The sequence below is a fragment of the Rhinatrema bivittatum genome, chromosome 1, assembly GCF_901001135.1.
Source record: "Rhinatrema bivittatum chromosome 1, aRhiBiv1.1, whole genome shotgun sequence".
In the NCBI taxonomy this organism is placed as follows: domain Eukaryota; kingdom Metazoa; phylum Chordata; class Amphibia; order Gymnophiona; family Rhinatrematidae; genus Rhinatrema; species Rhinatrema bivittatum.
Genome location: NC_042615.1, coordinates 86,970,947 through 86,993,854, shown reverse-complemented (window position 1 = coordinate 86,993,854; position 22,908 = coordinate 86,970,947). Strand labels below are relative to the sequence as shown.

Sequence of the window (22,908 nt, the reverse complement as noted above, 5' to 3'; positions counted from 1 at the left end):
AAATTCTATGACTCCTCCCTTTGGACCTGGCCAGTTTAGAGGAGCCTATGCGCTAAGGGGTCCATATGCAGTTGACCATTTAGTGGACATTCCTCCCATTGAATATCCCCAATTAAAGTTATCCCACTAACCATAGCTGGACAACTTTAAATGTAACCGGATATTATTTGAATATCGTTGCTTATGTATAAAATTATTTGGCTGTGGTAAGTCGGATAACTTTAGACTTAACCGGCTATATTCTTTTGAAAATAGCCGTTATGTTCCTGTTTACAAAAAACAAAAGAACCTCACATTGCGGGCCTAGAGGCCCTAACCTGTTCCCTGCCTCCCTCTCAGCTGAGCTGTCAAGGCCCTACGGGCTCCTCCCCAAAACAGCCCATTTCACAGTTTAAAACATTTTGTTTTAGGCGGAAGTTCCCCCCCCCCCGCCCCCCACCGCCTGCTTCTACTTCACCTTTCATTTTTTAAAGTACATCTCGCGGGCTACAGATCCCCCCCCACCCCCGCCCCATACCTTTATTTGTAGTTGTTCTCCCGGATCGCAGAAGCCTCCTCCCGTGATTTGGGACCGGCGCTTCTGCTGGCGCTTCTACCGTCGCTAGGCTACTATGATGGAAACGTATCTGGAAGGGGACCCCCCCTCCCCATAATCTCTCATCAGTATAGTTGCTCCTTGTTAGTGGTCTCAAAAGTTCCTGACCCTGTGAGTGGAGTCAGAGTTAGAGCAGGTGGTTTAGGAAGGTATGACATGCCCTACTTGGGTGGGGTCTCTAAGGTTTAACTAAACTCCTGTATCCAGTGAGTGGAGTCCTGCAGCTCTTAGTCTGAGGGTGCACCTCTTCAAACGGTGCTGCTGGTGTGGGTCATGCCCGCCACAGAGAGAGGACCCAGGAATAGGCCCTTTCCCCACCGAGGGGTGCCTGCAGAGAAGTATTCCTGTCCAGGGAAGGTGGCCAGGGCCCAAAATCAGGGGTCATAATGTCTCCCAGGAAGAAGGAAGTCTCGCAGTTCAGGAGAGCAAATTCCTGAGAGTTTGCAGACATTATCTCATGTCCATATTCCTCTTCTGTCCAGAGAGACTACTTGGAGAATTTTTGGATAACAGGAGGATTGTGTGTTTGATGGGCGCTCAGAGAGGAAACTGCCCAGCTGAGAAAGGTCCTAGAAAGTAGCTGCCTGAGAAAGGGAATCAGCCGGAGGCTCATCTAAGAAGTGAGTGAAGATATGGAGAGAAAGAAGAAAACTGCATCCAGAACAGGTACCTGGGTAGAGGTAAAAGTAGAGTCCCTTCCCCAGAGAGCATCCTAATTAAGGATGTGAGCATTGTGATATTGTGAAAGGCCGAGATATTTTATCTAGATGATAGAAAAAAAACCCTCTCTTCCCCTTTAATAAACAGATTTTAATTAGTAATTTCACAGGATAATTAGTAATGCACTGTCTGGGTTTTCTCACCTTTGCTCCAGGGTAGATTATGCTTATGTAGTTGTTCACACATGTTAATTTGCTATGGCTTGTTTCCTCTTCAGACTTCAAAAGAAAGCAGCTTAAAATGTATTTACAGTTTTACTTTAAAATGCTATGATACTGATTTCCTCCCAATAGTATAGTGGCTTCTCTTGTCTAAAAGGTTGCTGCTATTACTCCAGCTGTCTATGCTCTTAGTCTCTATTGTTACCTTGTATGACCCTCTCTGCAGTTTCCCTGATCTGTTTAGAAACTACAGCAGGAAGTCCAGAAAATGTAAAGGCAAACCCTTGCATCTGAGCAGCTTGTCTTAGAAATAAGTTATGATATCATTGCAGAAGCCTGCATTTGAACTACTTATGATCTTCCCAATGCCTAACCACAAGACTGTTTTGTCTACTTTCCAAAGATGTATAATGCAGTCAGGAAGAAAAAAAAAGCATGGTACATTATCAGCGCCGAAGCTAGACAAAACCCTGAAAGATTTTTGGAGTTTTGTTAAGACAAGTGTGGCAGTTCCTGCTCGTTACCAGTGATTTATAGTGAGCCAGTCTGATGCCAAATTACAAATCATTATCACAAGTAAATATAGGATTTATCTAGTACAGCTAGTATGATACAGGCAGAATAAAAGAATTTTAAATAAACACTGCACTTCAATGTCAAGGCTTCAGAGGTTTATGAGGAATAATCATAAGAAAAACCTAAAACCACTGATGATCTCAGAAATCACCATCTCTCTACAAATTTACCCATAGTTCACTGGGGAAAGAAGGACACTGACAGCTAGAATAGTTGTCTTTCTGCTCTCATTATAAGTTACCCTGATTACTCCAAGACTTCTAAATGAATGGATGCACTATACTGATCAATAACAAACTGGTGTCAGTCAGACAGAGTATCTGTTCTCATTAATTGTACAGACCAAGGTAGCACAGAACTATACACAGGTCCTTCAGGACATTTTGGTTTTGTTTCCGTTGGCCATAATGACTGCCAAGGACTTATTACATTGATGGAATAAAGACTTGCTGATTTTACGTGCTTCGCCATGACAGTAGTCCCTGTCATGTGAAATGATTGATTTTATAAATAGTGTTTGGATTGGGTAACTAAAATCAAACTTTGCAAATAGAAAGAGATTTGCCTTATTGTGAAATCTTCTGCTCTACTTTTTTTTTCTTTTGCTATCATGCACTTCTGTAAATGCAATAGGATGCTCCTAGATATGCTGGAGAGGAATCATTTTTCTTCTCAACTTTCATAACATGCACCATAATATGCATCAATTTTCATCTGTATTCATTTATTGCATGAATACTAGGAGGTCCATATTCAGACATAGTCCAGATAGCGCAGGTAGTCGGATGAACTTATCCAGCTCATTTTGGAGGTATATTCAATAGTGTTACTTTGAAACCTATCATCACCTTAAGACTAAAACCAAATTAATGTGAAAATTGTTCAAGAAGCATTTACAACAACTCCCTACACCTTCTCCACTCCCACAAAATGATTCCAGAGCAGAAGCCGTCAAATGTTAGAATAGAGAGTAAGATAAAATGTGGAAGTACTCACAGTTTTGGTTTGGCCAGTATGGGAGGTGGCTGCTTGGTGGGCGAGAGCAGAACGTGTGGAGATGGAGCAGCTGTATTACTGTTACTCATGCCATTTATTCCGTGACTGGGGTGGACACCGTTGGCGCTTTTTCCTGCAGCACTGAGCTGTAGCTGGAGGGCGCCTAAGCTGGGCTCGAACTCTGTGTGGTTGAACTGAAGGCTCTCATGAGGCTTCTTTGGAGGAAGCTCAAGACAACTAAGCTCAGTCACTGGCGGGGGAGGTGGAAACTGCTGGAAATCCTCATTATTTTCTTCTCTTGCTGACATGTCATTTCCACAGCCATCGCTGCTGGCTAACAACAAAAAAAAGATGCAGAATTCTTATTCACCAGGACACACCAAAACTATACCCTATGCAAACTCACACATACTCACGAATAGCAACAAAGGTGTTACACAAAGGGGCCTAAGCTGTCTTAAAACAGCATGGTAACACTCCATTTTCATTCAAATTAGGCTTCGTAGGATTTACTAAATTGTGGCAGCTGAGTACAGAAGTTTAGTAAATCCTGCATTCCCTCCAGTTGAAGACATTATGCTAGTGGCAGTAATGACCACATGTTCCAGGCTGCAGGAATGTGAATTGGTGGGCACCCAGCCTGCAATCTCAAGAGGGCATTTCGCTCCAGTTCCCCCCACTAGCACTTATCCACTCCTCAGAGAATCTCCTGTGCTTCCCAAGCATGACCTCCTCCTAGCCCTTGCATTTAACCTCATCCCTCTATCTGTCTTCCAAAAATGAACCCTCCTCGGGTCTCTAGGACCTCCCTGCTCGCCTTTCAGACTACTCCTTACCCTATAGCCTTTTCTGGGTCCACCCTTGCAGAAGCCATGCCCAATTGCTCCTGCCCTGCTGGCAGCAAAGTTCAAAATGTTGCTGGCTGACCTGAAGATCCTGTTTGCTCCTCAGATGTAGGGCAAAGGGAGTCTCGGGTTAGCAGGTATCATTTTTAATTTCAGCATGGGCGGAGCATGAATGATTAGGCATTGTTCTTGCCAGGGATGACCCAGAAGAGACTATAGAATAAAGAGAAGGGGTAGCTCTGGAGGTCAGGATGGGGAGTTCCTGTGGTGCAGGGGGGAAGATCTTTTATGGTGGTTGGGTAAGTGTAAAGGCTGATCAGCGCTATTTTGAAAATTGGTGTTGACCATCCCAGGGCCTTGTTGGCACCTTGGGCCACCACCTGACCACCAGGGACTTCAAGTTAAGGTATGGGGTGGGTTCCACCCTAGACCACCAAGGATTTCTTTAATGGAAGGGGGGATCAGGGGTGGTGGACCACTAGACCCCAAGAAGTAATTGTCATTTATGGAGAGGTGGGGGTCTTGTTGGTCAGGGGAGTTTGGATGACTTGAGGGTTTCAACCCCAGAGGGTGTTTTTTTCTTTCAAATGGGAGGAATTTGGGTAGGGGGACGGGATGTTGCTGAATGCATTTTCTGGCTATATTTTTTTCTATTTTTTTTTATACAGGTCTGCCTTGAGAGTTATCCCAGGACCCCAGGAGATTTCTTCACTTTGAGGTGTGTGTGTGTGTGTGTGTGTGGGGGGGGGGGGGGGGTGTCATTTTTGGGTCATGTGGCCCTTTAAATAGCAGACCTGGAGCATTGGTCCGTGCATTTATGTCTAGATAAACAGTTAACTCCAGCTGTTCATTTGTAGCTGTTTTGAAAATAACGCAACTTGGGCCTGCCGTGTTATTTTATTTGCATAAGATTACCTATACATTAGCTGCTTTGCATATATTTGCAAAATGCATGCATGCAAAGCAGCTCATTATAATACGGGCATCTTTTGGCCCAAAATAATGCACAATATCATGTGCAATGGCCCTAACACCTGTAGTATTTATTCAAAGGGGTAGAATCAATGAGAGAGAGAGAGAGAATCTAAGGTAGCACATATTGTAATCAACTATACCCTAGCTTGATGGACTCTCTACCAGGGTAGTATCAAGCTAAGCCAAGAAAACATTGTAAAAATCTCATCTCTGGTGACTTTCCTCACTCCAAATCACGTCAAATCTTCACTAGTGTGTACTGTGCTGTTCGTACGTCTCACTGTGCATGCAAAACCAGCCCCAAAACCCTAGACCCCCCCCCCCCCCCCTAAACCTCACCACAAGTTACTAGCTGGCCCTCCTATAGTGATATAAAAGGTTGACTACAATGCCCTCCTTAGCTGGATAATCTTATCCACCTAAGTTATCTGGTTATATTCAGTAATGCAGCCATGCCATTGAATATCCTGGCTATATTAGCCGGATATATTTAGCTAGCTAATGTCTTAATAATATGGATTTAGTAAATAGTCCCCTAAATTCAGTGGCCTCATGTTAAATAGGACATGATGTGTTCAATATTATGGGGCGGATTTTCAGAGCCCTGCTCGCGTAAATCCACCCAAAACCGGGCGGATTTACGCGAGCAAGGCCCTGCGCGCCGGGAAGCCTATTTTACATAGGCCTACCGGCGCGCGCAGAGCCCCGGGACTCGCGTAAGTCCCGGGGTTTTCGGAGGGGGCGTGTCGGGGGGCGTGTCGGGGGGCGGGCCCGAACCGCGCAGCGTTTTCGGGGCGTGTCGGGAGCGTTCCGGGGGCGGGCCCGGGGGCGTGGCTACGGCCCGGGGGCGGCCCGGGGGCGTAGCCACGCCCTCCGGACCCGCCCCCAGGTCGCGTCCCGGCACGCAGGAGGCCCGCTGACGCGCGGGGATTTACGCCTCCCTCTGGGAGGCGTAAATCCCCCGACAAAGGTAAGGGGGGGGGTTTAGACAGGGCCGGGAGGGTGGGTTAGGTAGGGGAAGGGAGGGGAAGGTGAGGGGAGGGCAAAGGAAAGTTCCCTCCGAGGCCGCTCCGATTTCGGAGCGGCCTTGGAGAGAACGGGGGTAGGCTGCGCGGCTCGGCGCGCGCCGGCTATACGAAATCGATAGCCTTGCGCGCGCCGATCCAGGATTTTAGCGGATATGCGCGGCTCCGCGCGTATCTACTAAAATCCAGCGTACTTTTGTTTGCGCCTGGAGCGCAAACAAAAGTAGGCTATTCGCGCTCGTTTTAAAATCCGCCCCTATATGTATAAATATATATAACTCTTTTTTTCTGTAAAACCCTAAGGGATTTTACGTTTAGCGTGTTATAAATTAACGGATAAACCAATAAGATATAACAAATTATATACCCTGGATTCCCCAGCCAGTGCCTTTTTGGTTTTTTTTTTTTGATTTTTGTCCTGTTGAGCAGAGTGACTACACATATTAACATAAGATGGGACAGACATTTCTAAGTAATGAATGTTTGTCATTACAAATCTTTGTTAGACTGCAGTGCCCCATCATTTTCAAGGAGGTTTAGAAGGAACAATAATTGCAGTTCTGTCAGTCCTGCTTCAGCAACAAGACGACCTGTTCCAACTTGTCCCATTTTGTTTTAAAACTGGAATTCGCATAGCTGTGCAACAAAAATTGCATTGTAATCAAAGAATGTTTTGGGTTGATATAATGAGCTCAATTTATTTCCATAATGCCAATAATGCATATGTTAAACTGTAATGCTAAATGCGGCATGTTTCTTCTGACGAATGCATGAAGGAGAAAATTCTAAACTCATCTTGCGTAAACATCATTAGCAATATTACATTTTCAGGGTCCTTTCATATTTTTATGCGGCAATTTTATGTTTTGTTGAACTATGCGGATATGTCACTGACAGTGGCTCAGCCAGGCATGCACCTTGCAGTGAAAGAACATTTTCCACTTTTTGTATTATTACAGAAATGCACACCTTGCACATACATAGGGACCTTCATTTTCAGTTTTTATTTTATTTTTCCCAGGAATTTATCAGCGTTTATTACAGGGATAGATAACTCTGGTCCTGGAGTGCCATAATTAAGTTGGGTTTTCAGGAGATCCTCAATGAATATGCAAATGTAGGGGGTTATTTTTCAAGCTGCAATGTCCTTTATCGCATGCGTTTGGGCATTATCGCATGCAATAATGGCCTAATGCATGCGATAATGGGCTATCGCAGTAGTAAAATTAAAATTAGGGGAAGGGGTGGAGTTTGGGAGGAGTTAGGGAGGGGTTTAGGGAAATGGGGTGGTGGCACTGCTGCTTGTGATAATGTTTTGGACATTATTGATGGCAGTAGCGCGGGAAATAGCACCTTTTAGCGTGGCGCTTTGGGGGCGATAGTGTGTGGCAAGGCCGTACCACCACAGGCGAATCCACAGCTCCGTGATGTAGCTGGCTGCACACTAATGCCCTCCCACCCCTGTTTTTGCCCCCCTGCCCCCTTTATCGTGCTAGATCATCTGTATGGCATAGCTTCTCATTTCCCTTTCCATGAACAGGTAATACTTCTGAAAAGGCAATAGTCTTTGCAGTGTGTCTTATCATCTTTCCTAGGTTTTGGAAATCTTTTTGTACTTCATGGATCCATTTCTATTGAGGTCATTGATCTCCAGATGTATGATAATATTGATATCAAAGTTCCTACTTTCTTCTTCAATGACTTGGACTATCTGGTTTGCATTTCTACTAGCTAAGGATCCTGGAAGGAATTTAACTATTGTGTCACCATCAAAATGTGTTCCCAAATAGGTTCCTCTGATGATTTTTTCTCCAGCAGAAGCAGCTTTCAGTTATTGCATTTTATTCCATTGAAGGGCTTCTGGATGCATTGGATGACTTCACTCTTAGAAATTACTTCAAAATCTATTACTGAGGTTTCTTCATTCTCCAATGTAGAAAACCTTTTTTGTAGGGGGAAACAGTAGAGAGAGTAGGTGTCTCTTCATCACTGGCCTTATTATGCCAGTGATGTTATCCAATTGCTTCTGGGTTTTTGAATCCTGGATATCCAACATCTCTATGGGAGTTGATGCACAGGCTGCTGTAAAGTTGGAGAAGGTGGGTATCTGTCACATGTTTGTTCTACCAGAGCCCACTGTAAACCATTTTTTCCTGGGTAGCCTCTGTGGAAGATGGGCGAGAGATACTGGATGGTTCAAGGAAGGGGAGGTTAATCGAAACCTGGACAGTTCCTCCCTTAGATGAATCAGCTCCATTTTCATATATTGCGTGCATGTCCTCCATTGTATGTAAACATATCTCTTGCATATTCATTGAGGATATCCTGAAAACCAGAACTGTTCATAGTACTCCAGGACTGGAGTACTCCTGGTTTATTATAAGAAACAAAAATGGGAAGAAAATCATTAGAAATAAAATGACTACCATATATACTTGTGTATAAGTTGAGAAATTTATGCCAGAAAATAAGTTCAAAAAATGTGGATCAACTTATACGTGTAGTATAGTTGCACAGTTTTTTTTCCATCAAAATTTCATTTAAAACCCCCCACCCCAAAAACAGCCTCAACCCTTCAAACTTCATTATTTATAAAGCCCCCCACCCTCCTGACCCCCCAAGACTCAACCAAAGTCCCTGGTGGTACAGTGGGGGGCCAGGAGAGGCAGTCATGGGGGAGGTTTTACCCTCAACTTATCCATGGTTGACAGATAAATCTTGATTATGTGGCCCCAAAAATACCCTTGACTTATACATGCGATCAACGTATACACAACTATATATGGTAATTGTTTCCACTGATTTTCTCTTATTTCTGTTGGTTCTGATAAACATTGATAAATTCCCTAGAAAAATAAAATAAAAACTGAAAACAAAGGTCTCTATTTATATAGCACATGTATAGCAACAGTACCATGAGATTGGTATGCATAAAATGAAGCATATCAGGCTAATGCATGTGTTCCGTAATGAGAGAGAGACTATCTACAAGCTATGCATAATAGTTAAGAATTTATATCTCTAAAGGAGGACTATCTAATAGGTCGAGGTGAGGTGTTAGGGGTGGTTTAGGGTCTAGGGGCCAGTTTCGCATGTAGAGTGAGACATATGAACAGCACAGTACACCTTGGTGAAGATTTGACATCATTTGGAGTCAGGAAAGTCTCAAAAAGATGAGATTTCTATTATGTTCTCTCACTCTAGCTTGATGGACTCTATAACAGGGCACCATCAAGCTAGGGTGAGATAACATGCTACAAAATTTCATCTTTTTGAGATTTTCCTCACTCCAAATGACATCAAATCTTCGCCAAGGTGTACTGTGCTGTTCGTACATCTCACTCTACATGCGAAACTGGCCCCTAAACCCTAAACCACCACTAACACATCACCTCGACCTAGTAGATGGAACTCCTATAGAGATATAAATAGGTGCACACAGTGAGGCCCTTCTCATGGCTCTCTCTATTCCACTCCATTCCTCTACTGCCCCTCCCCTCCTCTCCAAAATGCAATTCCAAACATTTCTCACAAATTGCATTATGACCATTTCAGGCATATCGCACAGCCGAACACCAGAAAGAAAGGTGCAGTTATTTCTGGTGTTAAAAAGCATGCATTATGCTATCACACAGTTCAATAACACCCCTCATTTAACTAAATCCCACCCAAACACCTCCCCAATCCCATCCCTCTCAAAATTTGCATTCATGCTGTGCGCTACAGTTTTTTTCGCATGAATTATGGCATTAACGCACGCGTTAACGCATTATCACGTGTGTTAACGCTATAACACATTTTGTCTAATGCAGCCATGTTAAAAAGAATATTTTTGAGTTAACTTTTAATGAAGCCTTCAGTTTAACATATTAACATAGTAATTGATGGCAGATAAAGACCCATATGGTCTATTCAGTCTGCCCAGCATGCAATTTATGTTGGTAACTGCCACTCTGCACAGGTTACTTCATGCCTTCAATTAAGGGTGATAATTGCCATCCCATGTAGGTTATCCCCATGCCTTTTATTAAGGGTAGTAACAGGACTCAAATTACCACAGTATCCCCTAAAGTGTGTTACTTTTATTTTGGCCATGCTACCGAGCTAAATTTAAATACACTTTTGGAGATGTAGTTAATTGCTAGTGCATCAACTGGTTCGATGAATTAGCAGGTAGCTTGCACAGAAAGGAAGTGCCCTAAGTGTCCTTCCTTTCCTGTTGCAGCCCTGGAAGACCTCCTCCTCCCCCAATGGTCAGGTTCTCCTTCCCCCCACCCATAGAAGTCCTGTCCCATCAGTCCCCATCCATCCCTTTAAAGCACTGGAGGCCTACCACACATCTGCACCCTTTCCCTCTCAGGATCAGTGAAATGACAAGAGGAAGAGGAAACAGGCATATCTCACTCCTGTTGCTTTGCTGGGCCTCTCCAGAATAGGTAGCTTTCCTGTATCATAGTTTGATCCATTCATTGCATGCATATCTCTAGGCCAATTAACATAGGCAGCCGGGGAACACTCAGATCATGACGACATAAATATGGCCAGGTTCAGTTTAACATGCCCGTTTTCATATGGCCATAATCTGTGGCTTTAAGAAAGGCATTGCAATGAGCAAGTAATGCACATTAGCTGCTGATTGTAATGTGCTTTAGTAGATAGACTACATAGAGTACTAAGCTCTGCGGGACAGAGTCATAAATCTCTCCAACCCTGGCCTGAGAAGAAACATTGCAAGTTATCTTCTAAGAGTCAGTCATTTACGTAAGCAGGGAATTTTGCATCATGATTATGGATGAACTCAAATTCACCTATTACACAACATACTTTTTTCTTGTTTCTATGGGTGCTGTCCGTTTTATGAAGTCTTAAAAAGCAAACATTCAAAAAGAAATGATCACTTTTCCACCTCTACTGATAGAAGTACAAATCTAATTCAGTTACAGCTGCATGCAACAAAAGCCAGAAATGTGTTGTGAGGTTCACATTTTTTACCTTAAATTAGCATCTGGACCGTAAGAGAAGATTTATGAGGTCCATATGGCTGCTTTTCTCTTTACTGTCTTGTGAGGGTAATATACTTTGAAAAAAATTGTAAATGTTGTTTTTCTCCCCACACAGGACATTATCCATCATCTTGGGATGCAAGTTGAAGGACTGGACTATATAGCAAGGGTGCTCAAAGTAACACCCATTCCTTCTTGCATCAGCTGTTCTCTGGGATATAGTATATCGGCTTGTTAATCATTAGAGGTATGCGTGCAGGGATAAAAAAATGTTATTGTTTTTCAGTTTGTTTTGAGGAGTATTTTTCCACATGAAGTTTGGTTTGTGGAATGTTTGATTTGTTTGATTTGTGTAAATCAAACATAAAAAAAAAACCCTGGAAGAAAAAAATGAAAACGGGGCCCCCCAGTCCCCACAACCCATCACTCCTACCCACCTGGAAAAATGCCAGGGCCAGGATTCCCCCAGCCCCCACTTAACCGGTCCAGTGGGGATCCACCGATGAGGCCTAGGCCCAGGCTGGATCCCAGACCCAGGTCCGACACCACAGCCCAGCCCAGAGGCTGGGTCCTGACGCTGGGGACTTGGCTGAGAGGTTGTGTCCCGATGTCTGGGCCAGGACCTGGACCCAGGGTCGACACTGCAGCTTGGTCTGGAGACCAGGTCCCAACACCAGGGCCTTGTCACAGACCCAGGCCTGATGCTGGGGCATAGTCCAGACCCAGGACCAATTTTGGGGCCTAGACTGGAAGCTGGGTCCTGATGCCTGGTCTTCTGCCTAGGCCGGACTCTGGGCTCAAGCTTGATGTTGTGGCCCAGCCAGGAAGTTGGATCCCGATGCCAGGGCATCGGCCCTGGACGCAGTCCCAACACTGAGGCCCAGTACAGAGGCCAGGTCCTGATGCCTAGGTCTCAGTCTAGGGTCAGGCCCAAGCCCGGAGCCCAGGCCTCGAAGCTCTTCTTCTATGTCTTTTTTTCTTCGGCTATTATATCTCTAACAGATGCCATCTGCTGTGGTCATGCCAGAGTTAATTAACTCCAGCGCATTCACCGCAGCAGACAGTGCCATTTTGATGTATGGCACTCAAGACCTGGCCTTCATTGGATACCCAATGGATCAGGTAAGTTTGTTTTAATTTTTCTGAGGTCTTAGCCGAGGCCCTGGCGTCGGCCTGGGCCTAGGCCGAGACCATGGTATCGAGCTCGGGCCTAAGCCATGCCTTGCTTTCGGCCTTCGCCTATGCCCTAGACAAGGCCCTTGCTTAGGGCTTATGCCTAGGCCTAGGCTAAGGTGCCGCACTGTGCTTGGGTATAGGCCGCATCCCCTGCTTTGGGTCACTGTCTGTGCCCTAGGTGAGGCCCTGGCCTTAGCCCTAGGCCTAGGCCCGATGCATTCATTTAAAACAAATGCAACAAATAAGATTTGTTTCTTTCGGGGGGCCCCCAATTTGTTTCGGGACCCCAAGATTGAAATGAAATGGCCTTATTCATCACATTTTGTGCACATCTCTCTTAATCATATATTTGCTATTGATATCTAACCCCAGCAGCAAAATCTGCTCGGCTTTGTTTGTCACATACCTGAGTAGACGGTCAGTAGGGAGCTGCATGTCACTGAGCCATATTCATTTCTTGCGGTGCATGTGAAGGTTCCAGCATCTTCTGGAAATGCTTCTGCAATCACTAAGGTGCAGATCTCCTCTACAAATAATGAGATAAACCAACGTCATGAATAACTCTGTTATGCACCATATGAGCTCTGATGGATTGTCTGGAAGTTGCGATACAGCATATATTCTACCTTTGTACTTATCTACTGAACTATAAATATATATCATTTGCTGGATATCCTCGGAATGTTTTCACATTTTAAAGTATGGAATTGAGGAGTACCCTAGTGGCTAAAGCAGCAGGCTACAAGTCAGAAAAAAATCAGCGTTCAAACCCCACTGCTGCTCTTTGTGACCTTAGGCAGGTCACTTTACCTTCTAGTGCCTCAGGTACAAACTTAAAAGGAAATTTATCAAGCCGGAATAGAGCTCTGTCATGTGTTAAAAAGAGTTTATTGCATGTTAAAATGACAATATCACGCGATGATAGACATTACCACGCTCTAAATAGAATATTGCGTTTAGTCTTCATATATCACTAATGAGCAAGCAAATTCAGAAATAACATGCAAATTAAGGGCCACTATCGCCTAAAACATTAAAAGAATGCGCATTTAAGTAGGTAATAATGCGAAAAATAACCACTAGCTTGTGCAGTTGCATTAAATAAATAATAATGGAAATATTACATGATAAAAGGGAAATAACACACATTAGTTATTTGCTCTCCCAAGACACTCCTACAAAGGCCTGCACCTATAAAAACACACATTACTACTAGGCCTGCCTTCCGTGAGACACAGTGTTAGGTGGCTGTTTACTGGTATTGGGACACTGGATGCTTCAGGAAGATTTATTGCAGGGCCAAGAGGTAAGGGAAGCACAGGTGCCATCTACGGAGGCAGCGCAGCCATCAGAACAGGTGGGACAGTAGGGCCCACTTCATTGTTTGCCAGCCAGGAGGTGACACCGGGTCCTCAAGCAGCTCATATTTCATTCCCAAATCACATTACTGGGTATATCAGAGGAACATATGATCAAGAGATATCGCTTGAACTCACAGGCCATTTTGGATTGCTATGAAGTGCTAAAAGCAGACCTCGATTCCATTACAGACAGATCACATTCTATACAAGGGTTGAAGCCACCCGTATTGTATGGTACTACATACTTTGAACAGCCCTGCATTTCTTAGCTTCCGGCTCATTTCAAACAACAGTTGGTGTTGTTGGGGGAATGTCATAAGGATCATTTCCCAAGTGTTTGCACCAGGTACTAGGAGCCATACGTAGCCGCATTCGTATGTACATTAAATTCCCAACAGAAAGGATGGAATCGTAGGCCTTGAAGAGACATTTCTATGCCATGGCACAATTCCCCCATGTTCTGAGAGCTATAGACAACACCCATGTAGCCCTCATACCTCCCCGTAAAAAGGAGGAGATGTACTGCAACCGTAAGCTCTTTCACTTCATAAATGTGCAAATGGTGTGTAATCCACAAAGTTGCATCCTGAATGTCGTGCCGAGGTGCCCAGGAGCTACATATGATGTTTATATCCTTCGAGAGTCAGCTATTTGCGAGCAGTTTGCAAAGGGCAAGTATGGCCAGAGCTGGCTACTGGGTAAGAGCTCTGTTTCGTTTCCTGTTCTCATGTTAGATATTAATAGCTTATGTGTGGAAGATGGTTGTATATTTTGATAGTTAGCATTTCATTAATGTGTTATGCAGAACATGTATGAATAAATTGCAGCCTGTGGCAGATCTTTTCAATCTGGCTACATGGCGTTGAGCTTGGCTAATAGAGGTAGCCCATACAATAAGGGTAGCAATACAGACAACATTTGACACCACAAACTCTCTGAGAATCTCTTAGAACCTCACATAACCTAGTGCTTGAAAAGCACACGTCTACTGTCTTGGGGGGTCACAGTCACTTCTTAACAACAATATATTTACCCAACAATGTAGGACATAGAAGTTCTATGTGCACAGTCAGAGCCGCATCTGCTGAGGGCCTCATTAGGAATACATGCTATCGCTTTCACAAAATGTTGCTGTGTGAAGGGGATACATGTACCCTGTCTCTGCATACTTAGAGCTTGGCCAGCCAGGATATCACATGTTAGTTTGTGATACTTAACACTATATTTAATACCATTAACATTCAAGCCTTATAAATGTTGAACTAATGGATGTACACGCTCACCAGATATGTGTTAGTGCTTGCCTCTTCTATTTTTCATGTCATGCATAGCCTGTATGTAGACGGAACCCAAGGTAAAACAAATAGAGTACTAACAGTGTGGAAGGCACATACTGTAGAACTGCTGAAAGGGGGATAAAGAGACATCTAGGAGGCAAAGTCTAGGGCTACAAGCATGTGCTGTCTTTTATATATGTGCATTTATATACCATTGCCCGCTGCCAGGTGTCACAGGAAGACTGAATAACGGCAGGCATATGCTTAGTATCAATGTTCGCAGAAATATGTATGCACTTACTCAAACCTATCCTAGTATAGAGATGTTTGTCACTGTGAAGGGTTATACTCCCACCAAAACACTCCACAGACAGAGCACCTATGGATCTCTAATTTGGTCCTATCAGAAATATATATATAAATATATACTGTTTGATGAGAGCTGAAGAATGGGACACTCGAAAGGAATTACAAGCTGATGCACAACATAACATACAGTTCCTCTTCACTTAGTACACTGTAAAGGTGTGTAATCTTAGTCCTGAGGATAAGATAAAGGTGACTAGCATTGTGATTTATCAATGCTAACATGAGCCTGTCCTCCAGAAAATATACATAACACATTATTAGCCTAGAGGAGTAAATACAGTCTGAGGTGGCCCTGGCTGTGAATAACAGGAGTGATATTAACCGTATGGGTTTGTCTAGTTACAAGGCACATGGTCAGATAAGAATGCTGGTGTTGCAGGACTGTGATAGGAAACTGAACGCCACATCTCATTGTCAACTTCTCCCTATTCTAACCTTTAGGTCAGCGGTTCTCAACCTATGGGTCGCGACCCCGGCGGGGGTCGAACGCCCAAAACGCAGGGGTCGCGCGCTCCCGGTCTCTCCCGTTGCCGTTGCCGCCGGGCTGTCAGCACGTTCAAGCCCAGCGGGAACGGCAGCGGCGCTAGAAGAAGCCCTGCACCCGCGGCTGGGCCTTTTCTTCTTCCTGCGCCTGCCCCTCCCGTGACCCGGAACAGGAAGTGAATCGTGGTGCGCGGGAAGGAGAGAGAGCTGCGCCGCGCGAAAAAGTAGCAGCAGCGGCTGCAGCATCGGCCCCCGAGCAGTTGAAGCAGCCGGTAATGGAGAAAGGAGAGAGCAGCACGAGCCTCCCGCGGCCGATGGGATTCTTCTTTCTTGGCCAGTGGAGGCTGCTGCAGCTCCCATTTGTGCTCGGGGGAGAAGAGGAAGTGAGTGAGAGAAAGAGAGAGAAGCAGCCAGCCAGCCTGTGTGTGATTGACTGGTCAGAGAGCTGATGTGTGTGTGTATGTGAGAGACAATGAAAGTGATTGCTCAGGGAGATGACTGATGTGTATGTGAGAGTGTGAGACATCAGTCAGGGAGGTGACTGATGTGTGTGTGTGAGAGAGAGAAAAAGCATGGAAGGGAGAAGTCTGGGTATGTGAGAAAGCATGGGCGTAAGAAGCCTGGTGTTGTGGGGGTGAAAGAAAGCATGGGAGTGAGAAACCAGGGTGAGTGTGCATGCATGAGAGAGAGAGACTGCTTGGTAAGGTGATGGTGTGTGTGAGAGAAAAAGACTGGTGTGTGTGTGTGAATGAGAGAAAATGTGATTCAGGGAATGAGAAGCCTGTGCACGTGGAGAGTGAGCATGGAAATGAGAGAGACTGGTGTGTGTGTAACAGAGAGAAAGTGATTATGGGAATGAGAAGCCTGTGCATGTGGAGAGAACAAGCATGGGAGTGAGAGACTGGTGAGTGAGTGTGTGTGTGTGTGAGAGAGAGAGAGACAGAGAAAGTGATTATGAGAGTGAGAAGCCCATATATGTAAGTAGAACACGGGAGTGGGAAGCCTGTGTGTGTGTGTGTGTGTGTGTATGGCATGAGAGAAACTGTTCAGGAAGGTGACTGGTGTGTGTGTGTGTGAGAAAGTGATTATGAGAGTGAGAAGCCCGTATATGTAAGTAGAACACGGGAGTGGGAAGCCTATGTGTGTGTGTGTGTGTGTGTGTATGGCATGAGAGAAACTGTTCAGGAAGGTGACTGGTGTGTGTGTGCCAAAGACTGTTTGGGAGATGATTGGTGTGTGAGAGACAGAAACTGGTCATGGGGGCATGACTGGTATGGTGTGTGTGTGTGAGAGACATGGGCACTAAGGAAGAGGACCATAAGTATAGAGCTTAGCTTCTACTGCTGCTTCTGGTGAGTGCCACGGCCTGCAGGGAAGGGGAGTGGGAGAGCTGTTGGAGGGGGTAAGTAAAGGTGGCTTTTTAAGTTTATTTTTCTTGACTGCCATTTTAATTGTGTGATGTCTGCTTTTTTGAAATATTTTATTGGTGTTTGGAGAATGTTTAATAGTTTTTATGCGTTTTTAATTGTTGGATGTTCATAGCTGTTTTGAAACATTTATTCTGCTTATTAGTATAGTTTTACAATTATTTCTGTGTGGGGATCTATAGCTGCTTGCTAGTTCTGTTTTCCTAATAAGAGGTGTATTGGTTTTTAGGACCTGATTTAATATTTGTAGTGTTGCCTTTTCATAGATAGGGTTGCTCCTGTTTGAGTGTATTCCATAATACAGGTGTAACAGTGTGCGGATTAGTTTATGTGCATTACTACAGATCCTGGGAGTATGTTAGGTCGGTTCTGTGTCTGTTACCGAGATGAGATATTTTGCTAGCATGTAAGCGTTTGTATCGGTCTTATTTGTTGTGTTTTCTCAGAGGACATGCATTGGTGGTAAACTGCTGTCTTTTCATAAGTAGGGCTATTGAGCCTGGAAATAGAAGGAGTTTGAGTTGCTGTTACTGAGATGTCACTAGAACCAGAATATCTTTTTTGTAGGGTGAGTTGTATGGGGAATGTCATAATTCTGCTTTACATCCATTATTGTGGGTCAGGGGGGTTCCTGTGGATACAAACTGTACTTTTACATCTAGCCCCGTGACGATCATGGGTCAGTGTGCCATGCATGTGAGAACCTATGGTGAGTTGAGTTACATTCACATTATAAATGTCATAATTAAATGATAAGTGTGCACTAAAATCCAACCCCATCCATAACCCCGCCCCCATATGACCAAAGCCCCGCCCTCACCCCACCCTCACGGGGCGAGGGCAGGGCGAGGGGTCACCGCAACATGAGGAACTGTATTGCGGGGTCACGGCATTAGAAAGGTTGAGAACCACTGCTTTAGGTGATGTGCATGGACTTTCTCGGGAAACATATCCTCATTATGCTCAAGTAAAAGCACTGGCTTGCTGTGGACACAGTTCATATTGGTGTGTGCAGTTTGCTGAACAACAAAATCCAAGCTCTCTGAGTCGCCCTTTTGGCTGCAGGAAGCCAGTCTATATAAAAACAAAAACAATGCGCAGCTCAATAAAGTAGAGCACAAAATGATAACATTAAGCGCAGAGTGATAAAATGAAGCGTGACACAATAGACCTTATTTGCCTAACCACGCCCCCTTTTTTTTTATCACGCGGACATTATCCTCTTTAATGCGTGATATCTCTCTGTTTTTACCATGGTTAAGTAAATTTCCCTATCAGATTGTAAGCCATTTGCTTGAATGGACACTGTTTTAAAGTAGAATATAAATAAGCATTTTAAAATGATGAACTGATGTTTACTCATGGCAAATGAAATATTCATTCAAACTTCTTTATATCCAAAGTAGAAACAATATGAGCAAAAATAGCCATGGATGGAATATTTGTTATTTTTCTTATTAACTGGGTAATAACATTGGAATTCATAGGATAATGAAGTGATATTTTTGTGTGATTTCTTTTGGCAAAATGACCAGCAGCAAATATCTTTACTGTATGTTTGATGTACAGCAATTGTGAATGACCTTAATAATATTTTGGTCTCATGCAATAATATGCATTCACAAGAACATAAGATATGCCATACTGGGTCAGATCAAGCATTCATCAAGTCCACTACAGCAGTGACCAATCCAAGTCATAAGTACCCAAATATTACGTAGATCCCATGCTACTAATGCTGGCAGCAAACAGTGGTTATTCCCTATTGATTAATAGCAGTTTAAGGACTTCTCCTCCAAGAACTTATCCAAACCTTTTTTAATCCCATCTACAATAACTGCCTTAACCACATCCTCTGGCAACAAATTCCAGAGCTTAATTGTGCGTTGAGTGAAAAAAAAAGTTCTCTGATTTGTTTTAAATGTGTTACTTACTAACTTCATGGAGTGCCCCCTAGTCCTTGTATTATCCGAAAGTGTAAATAACCATTTCACATTTACCCATTCAAGTCCTTTCATGATTTTTAAGAACAATCAAATTGGTTTCAATTCCTGGTTCCCTGATGAATTAGCTATCTTCAAGATGACATATCATCAAGTCCTTCCTAAAATTGCTGCAGATACATTTGAGCAGCTTCCTTGATGACATACATCCAAATTGTTTCTGTCTTCCTCTTTTCTTGTTTCCTTCTGCTTTTCCAAGCATGGTTGTCTTTTCTATTTCATTGCTTGCTCAAATCAGTATCAAAAGAATGACAATTTCCTCCATACTACCATGTTCTCAAAAAAATAAGTAAGTTTTATAGAGCAATACAAAACCGCATTCATTTAAAAAATTCCCCAAATTGTTAGAAACCCCCAACAAAACATCTGAATTCTCATCATTTATGTATTTTGACTCAAACTGCAGAGTCTGTGTTAATAATATTAATCTATAGTCATTCAGCATGTCTTACATAGATATCAACTAATCTACTTTTTTCTTTCTTCAAGGATTTCTTTAAGTAGGCATAAATATCAGGTTACTGATTGCACTTTCAAACATCAATCAGTTGAAGCCTCCAGGCAGCAGACTCCATGTACTTGCAACGGTTTTTGGTGTAAGCTCCTTGGGGTTTAACAAAATTGTCTGACTTGTCTCACAGGCAACATTTGAGCTGACTGATAGATGAAATTGAAATTGGTGAGAGGATTAGTTAACATCCTTTCAAAATTCATTCTGGGCATTTGAAAAATGCATGCAATATACAAGCGCTGAGAGAAGCTTTTAAGGTCCTCTTGACTCAGACTGATGTTGGAATGAAATCATATGCCTGTCAAAGTTTAGATGAAATTCTGTAGGTCCTGATAAGATTCTTTTGGGGGGTTTATTTGGGATTTAATGTCGATGTATAGTTATGTTTATTGTTTTGTGATGTGTCTATCATTGTATAATGGAGCCCACCAATAAGCCACAGGTGAACCCTTAGTAATTAAGAGCTGGTTAGGTTAGAGAGTAGGGAGAGGTGAACCCTTAGTAATTAAGAGCTGGTTAGGTTAGAGAGTAGGGAGAGGTGAACCCTTAGTAATTAAGAGCTGGTTAGGTTAGAGAGTAGGGAGGCTGCCATCCAAATGCATCCCCTCCCTTTGCGGGTACTGGAATGACCCCCCCGGAAAGGTGCTTTTCAGGCCCAGTCAGAGGAGTCAGGCAAACCCTGCCTGAGGATCTTGATCAGGGTCGGGAGGGTATTCCTTCCAGTCCAGTCACTGGCTGGTTTGGCTTTCTGGGTTGTTCTTTCAGGTTGTATACTTTTTCATGGTAAGGGTCCTGTAAGACCCTGGGGGATCATCTGCACCTGGGGCATGGGAAACCCTGGGTTTGGACTGCCCTTGCTAGGGAAACCTGCTCCTCCATACCCTCAACGAGGAAGGAAGTATGGTGGTGACCTGCTGTGGAGAAGAACTCTGGTGTTAAATTCTGTTGAAGGGGAAAAAGTCTGTTGAAGGTGAAAGGACTTCAGTTTTTGAGATCCAGGAGGAAGATTTTTGGCTGTACCTTTCTTCCTGCATTGGAGCAGGGTAAGCTGCCTGTTTCCAGGGGATTCCTCCCATTTGGGATCCAGAAAGAGAGAAAGAGAAACAAAAGAATAAACAAAGATCAACTGACCATGAGTAAAAGAAAATATTGAGATCATAGAGAACACCCATCACGAGTCTTCACCCCTGGGGAGAAAGAAGAAATTAACTTTCTCTGCAAAGGACTGTGTTAACCATTTTTACCTGTTTGGAAGGGGTTTTCTTGCCCAGTTAAAGGATACCCTGCCCACCCGGAAACTCCATTTAGCCAGGCCTTGGAGGATGGATGTTTCCTTGGCTAGAGACCAGGTCCTGTCACCAAGGCTCAGATCTAGGCCTGAGGCCTAGGACTGGGTCCAGTGCCAGGGCTCTGCTGAGGCCTGTCTTCGGCCAAATGCCATGGACTGACCCAAGACCAGATTCCATTGCTGAGGTCTAGGCCCTGGACTGACAATGGGGCTTGGCCAAGCCTGGGTCTGTATCTAGGTCTAGGCCCCACCCTGGACCCAACCCAAGGCTGGATCCAGTTGCCAAGACCTAGGTCCAGTCCTGGGCCCAATCTGGGGTCTATAAGCAGCTGAGTCCCATCACCATGGCCCAGGCCTAGGCCTAGGCCCAAGGTTAAGGCCTAGACTAAGATCTGATTCCAGGCCTTAACTGAAGCCAGGTTCAGTTACTGAGGCCTAGGCTCAGGACCATGCCTTCCACAGGTCTTCCTTCTTCTGTTGACAAAAAATGATGCTTTCCGGTGGAAGGATTTTACTCAATGATGTCAATGGAGTGCCTTCCTTACAACCAGACAGTGACATATTGATGTATAGCTATACATTTCAACAGCTGAACACAAATATGGAACCATCTGGTTGGGAGGAAGAAATCCTAGTGATATCACTTAAGCACTTCCTCACACCAGATGGCATTATATTTTGTCAACAGAAGAAAGACTTGTGGAAGGCCTAATTCTGGGCCTCTGCACCTAGGCATTGGATCTGGGCCTAGGCCTTAGGCCTATGCCTGCCTTCAGTGAGGTACCAGGTCACTGCCAAGCCCTGGCATTTGGGCCGAATTTAATTTGAGGACTCTCATTCATGAGCTCCACTCTACTTCCTAGGTGGGCAAGACCAGTGACAGCACCTTATGAGTGATGTTTTGATAGTTGAAGATGTTTCCAGCTTTTTGCATTAAGAAAGTATTTTTGGACATTGTTTGTAGGGAGGATTTTTTTACTCAGCTGTCCCTAAGGGGTTCCAGTAGGATAGCCTGATTCCCACATTCTAAAGACTTTTTCTACAAGAGAAGTCATAAGTACTAAGACCGAGAAGTAAGGACCAAGATCTTTGGAGTTTCCCCACTATATTGCCAACCCATGGGACTAGGACAGATTGGATGTCCGTTGCAAACTGGACTCAGGTAGGATTTTTTTCGTGTTTGAGTAGAGCCCTCCAACAGGATTCCCATTTAGCCACTGGGAAAGCTTTGTGCCCTTTAAAATCCCCATGGGAAGCTTTACTCAGAAATTTGAGATTAAGGACACCTACGCAGAAGAAAATCACATCTGTACCAGTCAGCTGTTCTTTCACGTTTATAGAACAAATGGACTTTAATTTAATGGTTAATGAATCAGTAACCATAAACATTTAATTTAAACACTCAAAGCCGGGTCCTGTCTGGTTTTTCTAGCATCTCAATGCTTGGTATGCAGCTACTAACAACACACATAAAGGTAGATTTTAAGAGTTGCGCACATGGCCGAGCCAATTTTACATCATGTGCTTGCATATGTGCACATGTTATAAAATCCACTACTCGCGTGCACATGCACACGATTTTATATCGACACACGCATGTGCATGCGAATACCATCTTGCGCGCGTAAGTGAGGGGATTTTAGTAGATGCACATGGTGATGCATTTGGGCCTTTTTCCCTGTTCGCCCCTGTAAAGGAGCAGACTTCCTAAACCACCTACCTAAACTGCCTCCCTTTTACCCTACTAGCCCTGACCCCTAAAACCCTGCTGACTACCCTACATTTTTTAATTTTACTTCTTACCCACAATCCATAGCAGCAGCAACTTACGAAGTCGATCCTGGCATGTGCTTGTGTGCGACTAGAACTTACATAAGAATTTAAGAAATAAGAAATGCCATACTGGGTCAGACCAAGGGGTCCATCAAGTCCAGTATCTTGTTTTCAATCAGAGGCCAATCCAAGTCACAAGTACCTGGCAAGTACCCAAACATTAGATAGATCACAAGCTACTATTGTTTATTAATTACCGTCATAGCAGTTTATGGATTTAACCTCTAGGAACTTATCCAAACCTTTTTTAAACCCAGTAACACTAACTACTGAAACCACATCCT

The 22,908-nt window shown here is 43.9% G+C and overlaps 1 protein-coding gene across 5 annotated transcripts in view; it reads right to left on the bottom strand.

Annotated features, from left to right (window-relative positions):
- Nucleotides 1-22,908, bottom strand: part of PALLD (palladin, cytoskeletal associated protein) — an 805,838-nt gene that overhangs the window by 325,593 nt on the left and 457,337 nt on the right. For all 5 annotated transcript variants that reach the window (XR_003852153.1, XM_029572712.1, XM_029572641.1 and 2 more), the window contains 2 exons: nucleotides 12,479-12,598; nucleotides 3,049-3,382 (listed from right to left, as the gene is read on the bottom strand). Coding sequence is in view for 4 of the 5 variants with exons in the window: in XM_029572712.1 (XP_029428572.1) it covers nucleotides 3,049-3,382; nucleotides 12,479-12,598 (454 nt within the window). In the remaining variant the exon portion in view is untranslated. The remainder of the gene's footprint in view (nucleotides 1-3,048; nucleotides 3,383-12,478; nucleotides 12,599-22,908) is intronic.